The sequence below is a fragment of the Ochotona curzoniae genome, unplaced genomic scaffold (assembly GCF_017591425.1).
Source record: "Ochotona curzoniae isolate NIBS_2020 unplaced genomic scaffold, NIBS_Ocur_1.0 contig_1071, whole genome shotgun sequence".
In the NCBI taxonomy this organism is placed as follows: Eukaryota; Metazoa; Chordata; class Mammalia; order Lagomorpha; family Ochotonidae; genus Ochotona; species Ochotona curzoniae.
Genome location: NW_024464939.1, coordinates 27,474,697 through 27,487,780, shown reverse-complemented (window position 1 = coordinate 27,487,780; position 13,084 = coordinate 27,474,697). Strand labels below are relative to the sequence as shown.

Below are 13,084 nucleotides of genomic sequence, written 5' to 3'. Positions count from 1 at the left end.
GACGTGCAAGTTGCATTGTTCCCTCCTAACGCCAAGCAATGTTTCTTTCATTTTCAAACTTAAGCGTAGGGTAGCATCCATCACAAATGATCCCATCACTGACTTTACAATCTCTGAGAATGGCATTTGTACCGAGAAGCCCAGGGAGCAAACAAAACACACCACCGCTCCTCCCACTCCGCCAGCTGCTCCCCACAGCATCCAACCCCCTCCTCGAGGGCCACAGAGCTGCCCCGCACCGAACGCCACCTGCGCCTTCCCGCCACGGACGCCGCAGCCGCCGCCCCTCCCCCCGCAGCTCCAGGCCGCCCGGGGCGCCGGCTGAAACCGGACCGAACGACCCGCGACCGGCCTGGCAGGGCTCCGGGTGGACGGGGCGCGGCCGGCTCGGCGAGGGGCGGGGCTCCGGCGGGGCTGGGCGGGGCTCCGGCCGGCGGGGCGCGGCCGGCGTGCGGGGCTCCTCCCCTTTCCTCCGGCGGCCGCAGTACTTCCGGGTCGGCGCGGAGGCGGGGCGGAGGCGCCGCGGCGGCTGTTATTGTTCGGCTGGGCTGGGCCGGGGCGCTGTCCTCCCCGTGAGCTGCGTGGTGTCAGTTTGTCCGGCTTCCTTCCCGGCCCTTCACTCCCGGCGGCTGACGACGACGACGACGGCGGCGGCAGCGGGCGGAGCCTGGCGTTTCGAGGCTGAGCGGCGCCGGGGTGAGGGGCGCGGAGGAGGAGCAGTAGCAGGAGGAGGAGCCGTGTGCCCTGGCACCGAGCGGCCGCCGCGGCCATGGCGTACGCCTATCTCTTCAAGTACATCATCATCGGCGACACAGGTGAGGCCCTCCCCGCCCCCCCGGGCACGGCCGGACGGTGCGGGCAGCCCCTGCGCCCGGCCCGAGCGGGGCAAACGGCGACCGGCGCCGACCCGGCCCGGCGCCTCCCTCCCTCCCGGCCGCGCCGCTCCATTTCCGCAGTGCTGGAGCTGGTGACGTGGGCACTGCGAGCGGCCGCGGCCTGGCCAGGCCTGCACCCGGGGAGGGCCGCGGCCCCCGCCCTGGCCACCGCTGCACCGGGGCCGGCCGTTTGCGAGGCCCGATGCCGAGGGCGTGTGACAGCGGGGACGGCCCCACCTGCAAGGCTGCACCGTGTCCTCCTGCGTCCCCGTCCGCGGTCCCCCGGGGAGGAGGAGGAGAAGCGAAGGTGAAGGGACCAGGGATCTGATTTTCCTGACCATTCCCACCTCCTCCAGCCAGCATGCATCCACCTGGACTAGGGTTAGGCTCTGCGTGCTGTGGGGCAGCCAGCTGAGAAGAAAACCTTTTTTTTTTTTAAATGATATTTAACACTAGGTTCCCAAGTCGGAGTAAATCGCATCTCATTATTTGACAGCTGGGGAACCCCGTTCAGGGTCATTAAAGCATGAAAAGCATGAGACAGTTCTGTCGACTTCTGCCACGTGTAATCTGGAATTCGTAGCAGTGTTGCAGGGCCCGGTCAGAGCTGGGGTGTGTGCTAACGTTTGCAGTGAGGACGCTGAGGTTGTAGATATGTCACATCCGGGGTCACCGCTGCCAGTTTTCGGGGGGAGGGGGGACCGTGTGTCCTTGTGAAATCAAGAAAATTAGAGTATTCTGACTTTAAGTGACATCCTGGCATATTTCACAGATAAGCAAACAGCGTAATTCAGTTTTTAATACCTGTGATTTTGGCATTACTTGGAACCTAATAATAAACCTAAAGCTTGTTCAGGTGTTACAACTATTAATACACGCGTGTCTGATTTCAGTGGTGCCTCTTGCACAACTTTGGACCCTTTGCACAATTTTGGAAGTGTAAGCAACAACAACTTGTGCTTGCATTAATGATGTAGCAGGTTTTGTAAGTAACTAGGGAAGCGGGTTGTTTGCTGCCTAGAAAAAAAAAACTTTGTGTTATAAATATGGGGATTTTTTTTTTTTTTTTGGCTAAGAGTTTTGATGTGTGTATTTATGGAAACTGATTTTCTCTGTTGTATTCTGTGTAAAGCAGTGTTTTGCATATAGTTAATAGTACATTTATCAGCTTTAACAAATGCCGTATTTGGGAGAGTTGAAGGCCTTCTGGCAAAATTTGATTTGGGCTGTCATGATTTAAGCTCAGAGGGATGTCACACTAACTGTTAGCATGACTAGGCCTGACTGTGTCCATTTGGCTATCTTAACAGTGAGTGAGTATTCACAATTAGATTTTTCAGGTTGCCTTTTTTTTTTTTTAATTGGATAAACACAGTGTTGTGCAGGGAGGTACTAAAAAGTTGGTGCTCTGTGCTCTTGCAATTTGTCCCTTCCAAAAGCTGTCCCCAGACAGTTGAAAGGGAGGACTCAATTCTGGCCATTACTGCTGTTCTAATCTAGTTCAGGCTTTGAATACTTAAGATTGACTGTGTAAAGCACCACTTTCTCCCCATTCTAGTTCTACCAGTAGACTTTCCTATTGGCTTGTCTCCCTGAAACGTGGTATCTGGATGCAGTTTCTCTCCTCGCTCAGTGTTTTTATTTGGATCTTCAATGAACTGCATATTTTAGATTTTGTCCACTTCCTCGAGCCTTCTCTTCTATGGTTGCCCACCTGGCTTCTGCCAGTGAGACAACAGTGGCTGATTTCTGTGTGTTTTGCTGGGCCCCGTAGAGTAGCTTTTGCCATGAACTCTCCCTTGGAGAGTTCCATCATGCCTGCGGAGTGAGGACGTACTGAGCTTTTATTATGTGCCAGAGTTACCCTGTTATCCTCACTGGCAGTGACTGTTCCTTTTCTGAATTAGTGTTTCTCACTTTACCCAGAATGTGGTGTTTTATAGATACTTGTCTGGGCGTCTAAATTCAGTTTTATACTTCTGGAGAGAAGATATGTTGTGCGACTGTTTCACGAACTCTCTAGTAAAAAAAAGGGGAGGGCCTATACAGTAAAGAATGAGGAGCCAAACCAGTATATTCCTGAGTACAAGTTAGTAACTTGATTGAAACGTTTTAGCCCATTTTTATTGACCTTGATCAAAATCATTACAATGTTTCCTTAATTTCAGACTATATTTATAATTGTAAAATACACTGAATGGGGCTCTCTCACTAAGAAATGATGTGAAGACCATACTGTGAGGTTCATCTTTTCTTTTTATAGTTGTAGTGTGAAAAACATATGATAAAATCACCCTTTTTCCTGTTTTTTGCTTTCTCTGACCTTTGAAGCCATCATTCTTAGCCATTCATTCCTCCCATAGTGAGATAAAATGGAATAAATGCTGGAGATACTTTTTTTTTTTAAAGATTTACTTTTATTATTTTTTTATTGGAAAGGCGGATATACAGAGAGGAGAGACAGAGAGGAAGATCTTCCGTCCCATGATTCACTCCCCAAGTGAGCGCAATGGGCCGATACTATGCCGATCCAAAGCCAGGAGCCTCTTCCGGGTCTCCCACGCGGGTGCAGGGTCCCAAAGCTTTGGGCTTTCCCAGGCCACAGGCAGGGAGCTGGAAGGGAAGCAGGGCTGCCGGGATTAGAACCGGGGCCCATCTGGGATCCCGGGCGTGCAAGGCGAGGACCTTTAACCACTTGCGCCACCGCGCCGGGCCCTGCTGGAGATACTTTTGACTTCCCAGGAGAAAGGAAATCATGATACTGGCCATGATGATATTGTTGAGCTGTTTCCTTGCTTTGAGGTCAAATAAAGTTAAAATGTAGCCTTTACGTTTTTCATTAGTAGTATCTTGTTTCTGAAAAATTGTGTAGGAAGATATGTCATTTAAATGTAGATGAAAATATTTAAGAAGCCTGACCCATGAGAAGCAGATAAGTATCAAGAATAGAGGGAGAGGGCCTGGCGTCGTGGCCCAGCGGCTTAAGTCCTCTCCTTGGACACCCCGGGATCCCATATGGGCTCCAGTTCTAATCCCAGTAGCCCTGCTTTCCGTCCAGCTCCCTGCTTGTGGCCTGGGAAAGCAGTCAAGGATGGCCCAAGGCTTTGGAACCCTGCACCCGTGTAGGATACCCGGAAGAAGTTCCTGGATCCTGGCTTCGGATCAGCATAGCACTGGCCGTTTCGGTCACTTGGGGAGTGAATCATCGGACGGAAGATCTTCCTCTCTGTCTGTCCTCCTCTCTGTATATCTGACTTTTGAATAAATAAATAAATCTTAAAAAAAAAGTAAAAAAAAAGAATAGAGAGAAAAATTCTAATAAAACTGTCATTTGCCTACCATTTTTTACATCATCACTAACCCTTCCTGGCACTTAACCCTATACCAAAGAGGGGCAAACATGGTTGTTTCCTTCTGTCTGAAGTGCCCCTTCTTGTCCCCTCCTCCTCACCAGGAAAAAAAGAGAGGTTCCATCAGGACACTTGGCTAACTCCTAGTCATCTGTTCTTCTAAGAGAGCTGTAAACCGTGCTGCTCCCTGTGGGTTTAAACAGGCCCCCATCACTTTGCGCCCACTCTCACTTGCCTTTAAATCTTCTATTTTGTTAGGAAGGTGTGTAATTTTGTCCTAAATGGGAAGGTATCTAGTCAGTCAGAGATTTATAATAGTTAAATGATGGGCCCTTGAGGGAGCTGCTATAAATCTTTACTTGAGATGATGCTTGAGCAGAAATTCAAGTAGTGAGAACAGATTTGCCAGTGGGTAAGAAGAAATGTTGGCAACTCAAGAGAGTGTGCCCTGGGTTGGAGACTTAGGATCCAATTATATGTAGTAAAATCTTCCTTACCTGACAGTTTCATTATTTTGACATTAGTAGTTTTTTAGGAAAATGCCAAAAAATTTTATAATATAAAACTAAGTTGCTACTTATAGAAATTAATATTTCTTCCCCATTTATTCCTATCCTTCTGCTTTGAGGTTATCACAGTATAGTTCCAGTTAGTTGCAAAGTGAAATACATATTTAGAAAATGCAAGCTGTTGTTTGTTTGAGGAAAATTATCTTGGTGTATTAGTTCACTTTCAAAGTAGTTGACAAAGGGGCATCTGGTCGAATTGTCCTCCTGCAATGGAGTGCTTGTCATTCATTACTGGAACAAGTTTGGATGTGGTGGTGGAGAGTATTACCAGCATAGGAGACTAAGAAACAGGACTCGATATGAGGCAGTATAGCATCTGCAGTCTAGAGGTAGTTCCCGGAGAGGGAGTGGCCATCAGTGTCAAGTGAAGTGCAAAGTGGAGTACTGGTGAAATGGGTAGGAAGGCTTTAGGGCCTTACCACAGTGTTGGATAAGTATTGAATGAGGAGGATAAGGTAAGTAAGTTACTAAAGTGTGTAGCACGTAACAATATCTGAAGTCTCGAAGGCTACACACTTAGCTGTTAGGTTTGAAGATTAAAATTCTCTGTTTGGATTGATATTGGTGAAATGAGGCGTTCTTATTTTATGGTTCATCCCACTATTTCTTGTTTTTAATTTTAAGCAATAATACATATAGTGTTGGGGATTAAAAAGAAAAGAAAAAGATTGGGAAGTTTAAAATAGTCATAAGAGGGAAAGAGATGCTTATATGTGGTTGCAAGAATCAGGTTGACTGGCATGTAGATGCACATGTATGTGTGTATATATTTAAACCTATGAAAGACTTCAGGTTGACAGGCTGAGAATAAGACAGATGAGGAGCAAAATCCCAGAGGTCTTGGGGAAGGATGCAGATTTGTTTTCCAGAGCTTTACAATTTTAGCAGAAAGACCTCTTCCTGGGGACACCCCAAAAAGCTTCCTTAGATTCCTTAGATAAAATATGCAATGTATATTTAAAAGAGTATATCATATATACATAATTTTAAAGAACAAAAAAATACTGTGTCAAAGGAATGTGCATCCTTATTAGATACCCCTCTCTCCCTTTCAACAAGGTTTCAATCATCAACTAGAATTTTTTATCAATGCTTTCTTTGCTTCTCTTCATAATTGAGTCACTTACACATCTATGACATATATTGTTTAGTTTTGCCGATTCTTAAATGCGGCTAGCTGCTTCATTTATCAAATGAGAGTCGAAATATATCAAACATAACTTTTAGTGTCATCTAGAATTTACATGATCTGTCAAACCTACATCACTGTTTTTTGTATGTTTTTAGTTTTCCAAAATTTTTGGCTAGGTGCTTCATTTTCTGCCTCTTCCTAACCAAGTTTACTCAATGCATTCTCCCCTTTAATATTTATATTGCTTCTGAGACTTTATGTGGAACCACAGAGGCTGTTAGTCCTGGTCTCATTCGTTTTCCCTTTGTAATCTGTGGTGAAACTCCTTCCTCATCATCCCTGGAAAGATCCCTGCTGTTGTTGTTGTGCTCTTGGCCTTTTTGTTCCACTCTCTTCCTGGTCCAACATAAAAATAACTTTTTGCTGTTACCTCCCTCACAGCTTCCCACCCTCCATTTTGTCTTGGCAGCTCTCTTCCTGCGGTAGCCAGTGATTTTGCTTTTGCAGACCCCGGTATTGCCAGCTCAGCTGTTTCTTCCTCTCCTTCTAGTCCAGCTATGCTTGCTGCATTTTGTTATTCTCTGATTTCTTCAGTCTGTGAGGCTATATCCTTTGCTACAAAACATGTAGCCATGTGCCTTGTCTTGCAGCCTTGTCTCCTTCCTAACTTTTAATTTTGTACATGAAACTTTCATATTTGATTTCTGCAGCTGTATTTCTTTGTAAGGGTTAAAATAATCTATTTTAGCTGCTATTATTCACTTTTGCTTAACAAAGGCATACTAAAATTCCTTCTGCCTACGTACCTCTCTTCAATTCCTGTGGTGCATTACAACTCAAACCTCTTAGGTTTGGTTCATAGAGATGCTGTTTTTGTAGCTCTATTGTGTATCCTAAACATCTTTGTTTTCAAGAAGTATTAATTGTAATGGTAATCCTATTCATTGTTCCACAGGTCAGTTGTCAACCATTTTTGCCTGTTTTTCTAAATTGATGGCTTGTTTGTTTGTTAATAATTGGAAAGGCAGTTATACAGGTAAAAGGAGATACAGTAAGATCTTCTGTCCACTGGTTCATTTTCCAAGTGGCTACAATGGCTGGAGTTACACTGATTTGAAGCCAGGAGCCCAGAGCTTCTTTCAGGTGTCACCCAGGTGCAGGGTCCGAAGGCTTTGGACCATCCTCCACTGCCTTCCCAGGCCACAAGCAGGAAGCGGGATGGGAGGTGGAGCAGCCAGGACATGAACCTGTGCCTATATGGAATCCAGCAGACGTAAGGCGAGGATTTAACTACTAGGTTATCATGCCAGGGCCCCTATTTTTCTAAATTGACTCTTTTTTTCTGCTGCCACATTTTCTACTTTTTAGCATTGTGTTTGAATGACTTGTAAGGTATATCCAGGGTGAGTTCCTGTGGGATTCTTCATCAGATTAGCTTGTGGCAGTGTGTGTGAGTAGCTGATTCTCACGAGTCCTCCCCTCCTTTGTAGTGCACAGTACCAAAGGCTTGTTGCCTTTTCCTCTCTTAAGGTGCATATTAAGTTACTATTTTACAGCTGAAGAAGCAGCTATATCATCTGGTGCGGATTATTTTATGAAGTGGTAGAACAAAGGCTTGCTGACTCCAGTGCCCATGCCCTCCCTGTTCATAGGATGTCTAGCTTCATTCTTTTCCCTGCTTTCCCCTACCTCCTCAGAATTTAATATCGTGTTAGGTTTCTCTCATTTCTCTTTGTTGAGCTGTTCTGTATTTCTGGAATAGCAAACATTTATTCTATTTCTAGCCAAATCCAAGGTGGAAAAGAGGGAAAAAGATTGATGTCTACATACCGCAGCGCCCTCCATGAAGGCAGGATAGTGCCTGGCACAGAGTTAAGTGCTTCAGAACATGATGAATGTGTGTTCTGCAAAGGCCGTATGCATTGATCAATGCATTCCTCCTTGCTTCAGACATAGTTTAAACGTGGTTATGTAAACGTGAGTTTACATAAGAGTATATATTTTCTATTTCTACCATAGCAAACAAATTTAGTGGTTCAAACAATAGAAATGTATCTAAATGTTTGGTAGTTCAGAAGTCTAATATGAATAATGGGTCTGAGAGCTTTTTACCAGGGCTGGGTGCCTTCCTGGGGAGTGCTGCTCACTCCAGAGTATAGTTTATTAAAGCTGTGGGACTGAGAATGCTTTCCCTGCTGGTTGTCTTGGGACAGCTTTGGCCAGTTTCTGCTTTATGCATCTCAAAGTCAGCAACATGGAGTCATGTCCTTGTGGCCCATCTCACTAATTCTCCTTAGAACTCCCCTATCTCTCTGATCAGAATCTGCGACTGTGGCAGGTATCGGCAAAAAGTTTAAGCCAACAGTTGGGATTGCTGCATCTCATATCACAGTACCTGGGTTCAAGTCTTGTTCTACTCCCTATCCCTGCTTCCTTCTGATGCATACCCTGCAGGATGAGTTTCTGGGCTTCCAGCTTCAGCCTGCTCCAGCCCCAGCCTTTGCAGTGCATTTGAAAAGTAAACCAGCAGATGTCAGGTCTGTCTTTCTGTGTCTCGAGCAAAAAATAAAAATGTAGAGATAATTTATATAATTAAGCTAGGTTTACTAGATAATTTAGAGTAATGTTCCCATATTCATGTCAACTTTTTTTTTTTTTTTTAAGATTTACTTATTTGTTTGAAGGACAGAATTCTAGAGACAAGCACAGACAATGAAAAAGAGCTTCTGCTGGTTAACTGACTAAATGGCCACAGCAGCCAGACTGGGTTAGTCCAAAGCCAGAAACCAGGAGCTCCATATGGATCGCCCATGTGGGTAGCAGGGATCCACATGCTTGAGCCTTTCTCTGCTATTTTCCCAGGCACATTAGCAGGGAGCTGGATCTGAAATGGAGTGGCTGGGACTGGTATTGGTGCCCATATGGGATTCCGTCATCTGGATGGCCTAATCTACTGTGCCACAATGCCAACCATTCTGAGTCTACTCTGAACCACATCTGTAAAGCTTTCTGTACTTTGTGGAGTACTATATTCACGGGTTCTGGGCACTAGGGCATAGACATCTTACGTTGCACATTATTCTGCATGCTGTAAAAGGGTAAGAAGCAAATAATAGAAATAGTAGTCCAGGTGAGGACTCAAGTCCAGATACTTCATTGTATTCTGAGTGTCTTAGCCAGTATTATAACTCCTACGCTAAATATCTGCCCTCAGAATCTGTATTTTAGTAGCACTTAATATGTTTGTGTATATTGCAGTCATTGAAGAATTTGGATTTATTTCTATTATCAGGTCACAGCCATGCCACTCATCATGGAATTTTGGGTGGAGACAGAGACATGCGTCATACAGGAAACCAGTAATAGTCAGATTCCCTAAGCATTTGAAGAGATGCCTATTCCCGGGAGGAAATATAGAGTATCTCCTACCAGTTAATTTGTGTGCATTAACAATCCAAATTCCTGACTTTTCTGATTGTAAAACGTGCATGATGCGTGCCTTAAGCAACACATAGGGTAATTTACCGAAGCTCCGAGTTATGTAGGGTATTTTTTCTCTTTTTATAGTTGTCTTTGGAATTCAAATGTCATCATTTTGTTTTGTTTATTTCTTTGCAGTTGCTATATCAATATAAGTAGTATTCTTGCTGTGCTGACTCCAGCATTATTAGAATTGATGGACCATGTTCTTTCATATCTGTCTATCCTTAGCAATAACTGCTACACATATAAGAGGCAAACAGTGTATTATTCTAAGTGTTGTCTGGTTATTTTACCTTAAGTAAGGAACACTCTTGCAAATTTTTATAATACTTTTGATTGTAAATAGTATATCTTGATTGGTGTGATGGCTCTACTCTTTGCCATAAGCCTGGTAAACAGCATCTTTATTTTCTTATCTAGAAAAAGCCAGTAATAGCTTGGCTTATCTACTAGGATTTTTGTGAGCTTTAAATAATATATGCAGTTACTTGTAAACCGCCAAGGACTTCTTTATTGGCAGTAGTGTATTAGAGATATTTCTCCCAATATTTAGAGCATTTTAAAATATATATAAGGGGTCACGCATACAAAAAGCTGTTCACTATTCTGACTTGCATCTGCAATTGCTTGAGTTGAAGGAAACAAGATCATGAGTTAACCAACAAATAGCAACTTTTGAATCCGAAACTCAAATCCTTTTCTGTCCCAGCTGTCCTCCTGAGCTACTTGTGATTGAGAAAAATTTTAAGATGGGGGGACTACTTTTATACTAATTTTCAGTGGGAAAATGATAAAAGCAGCAGCCATCTTCTCCCTTGATTTTCTCTTTTTTTAAGATTTATTTTTATTGGGAGGAAAGATTAACAGAGAGGAGATACAGAGAGAAAGATCTTCTGTTGCTAAAATTCATTCCCCAAGTGGCCCAACAACCAAAGCAGAGCTGATCCGAAGCTGGGCGCCAGGAGCTTCTTCCAGGTCTTCTCCATGGGTACAGGGTTCCAAGGCTTTGGGTCATCTACTGTTTTTCCAGGCCATAAGCAGGGAGCTAGAAGGGAAGCAGAGCAGCTGGGGACACAATTCAGTGCTCATATGGGGTCCCAGTGCATGCAAGGCAGGATTTAGATACTTAGCCATTGCTCCAGGCCCTCACTTTATTTCTTCTGAACCCCCTTAGATAAGAGACAGTTTTATAGGTCTGCAGAAGTCTTCAGTACAAATGAATCTATTGATTAATATTTAGCTTATCTCATGACCAATTTCCGCCATTTCTAAAAACAGAATGAAAGTACATGTGTCCAAAATCACTTAGGTTCAGTGTTACTCAACTTGATATACCAGTTACACAGTAAAGCACGATAACTCTGTGTCTGCCTTCTAAGTAGTGGTATTTGTTAGTTTTTCAGGAAGGTAAAGAAATTCTAGCAGTTTTCACAGCTAAGTGCATTTTTTAACAAATTAAATAACTGTGTTCATAAAGCTCAGCCTGTATGAGGAAGCTGGAGGGGACAGACTGTTAGATGCTGTTCTGAATTTGTTGCATTTCATATGAACCATCTGGATAAATTCCAGTTTGGTTAGAAGAATTAATATATTATGTGGATTATAACAGAGTATAAATTGACGTTGATAGGAAAAATGATTGCCTAAATTCAGGAAATGGACTTAAGTAAAAGTGAAGTTAAAACTCATGTTTACATTTTAAATTTTTCTTCTTCATATTGTTTGCATAGTTGAGAAGGATACACACCCTGTGGGCCTCCAGTTAGGGTGGAGAGGAGCAAGTATGCAGGAAGGTGGGTGGGACAAATGTTTCAATATCTCCTGGTGCTGGGCAGGGCAGAATGAAAGGGACCACTCCTTGCTGTCAAACTACATGGGCACCCAGGGACAGGGACAGTCATTTGAAAACACCTTAGATATCCCGATACAGGAAATAATATTCCAGGGGTGTTTCTTGAGAGGTTCTGATATTTTGAGATGTTGTTGACATCATTGTACCAGGGTTGAGAAACTTGTCATATTTTTCATTTTTTTTTCAATTTGGCTGTTAACATGACTGGAAAAAAATTTTCTTTTTAAAATTTTTATATTGAGTTTTTTTTTAGTTGAGTTTTTTTTAATATTTATTTAGTTTTATTATAAAGTCAGATATACAGAGAAGAGGAGAGACAGAGAGGAAGATCTTCCATCCGATGATTCACTCCGGCCAGTGCTGCGCTAATCTGAAGCAGGGAACCAGGAACTTCTTCTGGGTCTCCCACGCGGGTGCAGGGTCCCAAAGTATTGGGCCATCCTCAACTGCCTTCCCAGGCCACAAGCAGGGAGCTGGATGGGAAGTGGAGCTGCTGGGATTAGAACCGGGTGTCCACATGGGTGCAAGGCGAGGACCTTAGCCACTAGTTCACACCACTGGGCTCTTTAGTTTTTTAACATTGTTTACATAGTTAAAGGGGATACACACCCTTAAGGGTCTGCATTAGGGTGGGAAGGATCCAAATATGGAGGAAGGTAGGTGGAACAGATGTTACAATGATTTTTTTTCTCCTATGTCAGCAAGGGAGGGAAAGAGAGGGGTCCATTCCTTACTGTCAAACTATATTAGAATTTGAGAATGGAAAGATGATCATCTGAGGACATCTTAGAGATCCTGATGTGAACAGTGGAACAGTATTCCAAGGGTGTTTTTTTTGAATGGTTTTGATAGTTCTGACACGTTGTCAGGTTTGTTGCCCCAGGGTTGAGGAAATATTTCCAAGGTCTGTTGGCTAACAAAGTCATTTCAGCGTGCATCCACACACCCAAACACTTGCTGCAAAGCTTGGCCAGTAGGCTGGCCAAACTGTTCTGCTTTCCATCCTCTGATAAAGCACTCGACATCCTCTGGGCTTAGCTGAGTTAGCTGTCATGCCCTGTGTGCATCTGGGCATGCTGTCCACAGGAGGCCCTGTCTTGAGAACATACTCCAAGGTTGAACGACACATTTTGTGATTTTCCCTGTGACCCAAGTTCCAGTCCAGTGATGTAGTTGGAGAATCCCCCAAGAAACAGCTGGGGGATGACCTCAGACTTGAGTCTTGTGTGCTGGCCAGCGGATAAGGTTCATTTTTTTTAAATATTTATTTTATTTTTATTGGAAAGTCAGATATACAAAGAGGAGGAGAGACAGAGATCTTCTGATGATCCACTCCCCAAGCAGCCACAACAGTCCAAGCTGAACCTATCTGAAACCAGAAGCCAGGAGCTACCTCCAGGTCTCCCACGTGGGTGCAGGGTCCTAAGGCCTTGGGCCATCCTCGACTGCTTTCCCAGGCCACAAACAGGGAGCTGGATGGGAAGCGGGGCTACTGGGATTAGAATCGGTGCCCATATGGGATGCCAGTTCGTTCAAGGTGAGGACTTTAGCTACTAGGTTACTGTGCCGGTCCCAGTAAGGTTCATTTCATCACATGTACCAGCCAGCGCACATAGCAGTGAATACAGCTGCCTATTCAGTTCTGTCCCTCTCCCCGTCTCACACAAACTGATGGATGCTGCAACCTAGTCCAGCACAGCTGCCACAGGCCTGGTCTTTATACACACCAGCTGGTCTGCAGCCTAGTCGGGGTGATCCCTAACAACTTACACCAGGCCTTCCCTCAGCCCCAGTTTTTGAGTATGCTGGCATGTGCTGCAGCC

The 13,084-nt window shown here is 44.3% G+C and overlaps 1 protein-coding gene across 2 annotated transcripts in view; it reads left to right on the top strand.

The window, feature by feature from the left end:
• The first annotated feature begins 470 nt into the window (after nt 1-470).
• RAB2A (RAB2A, member RAS oncogene family) overlaps nt 471-13,084 on the top strand; it is a 68,347-nt gene continuing 55,733 nt past the window's right edge. The window contains exon 1 of one of the 2 annotated variants that reach the window (XM_040995089.1): nt 471-815. In XM_040995089.1, the coding sequence (XP_040851023.1) occupies nt 770-815 (46 nt within the window). In that variant the 5' untranslated portion in view covers nt 471-769. The remainder of the gene's footprint in view (nt 816-13,084) is intronic. The other variant, XM_040995081.1, reaches the window with a different exon arrangement.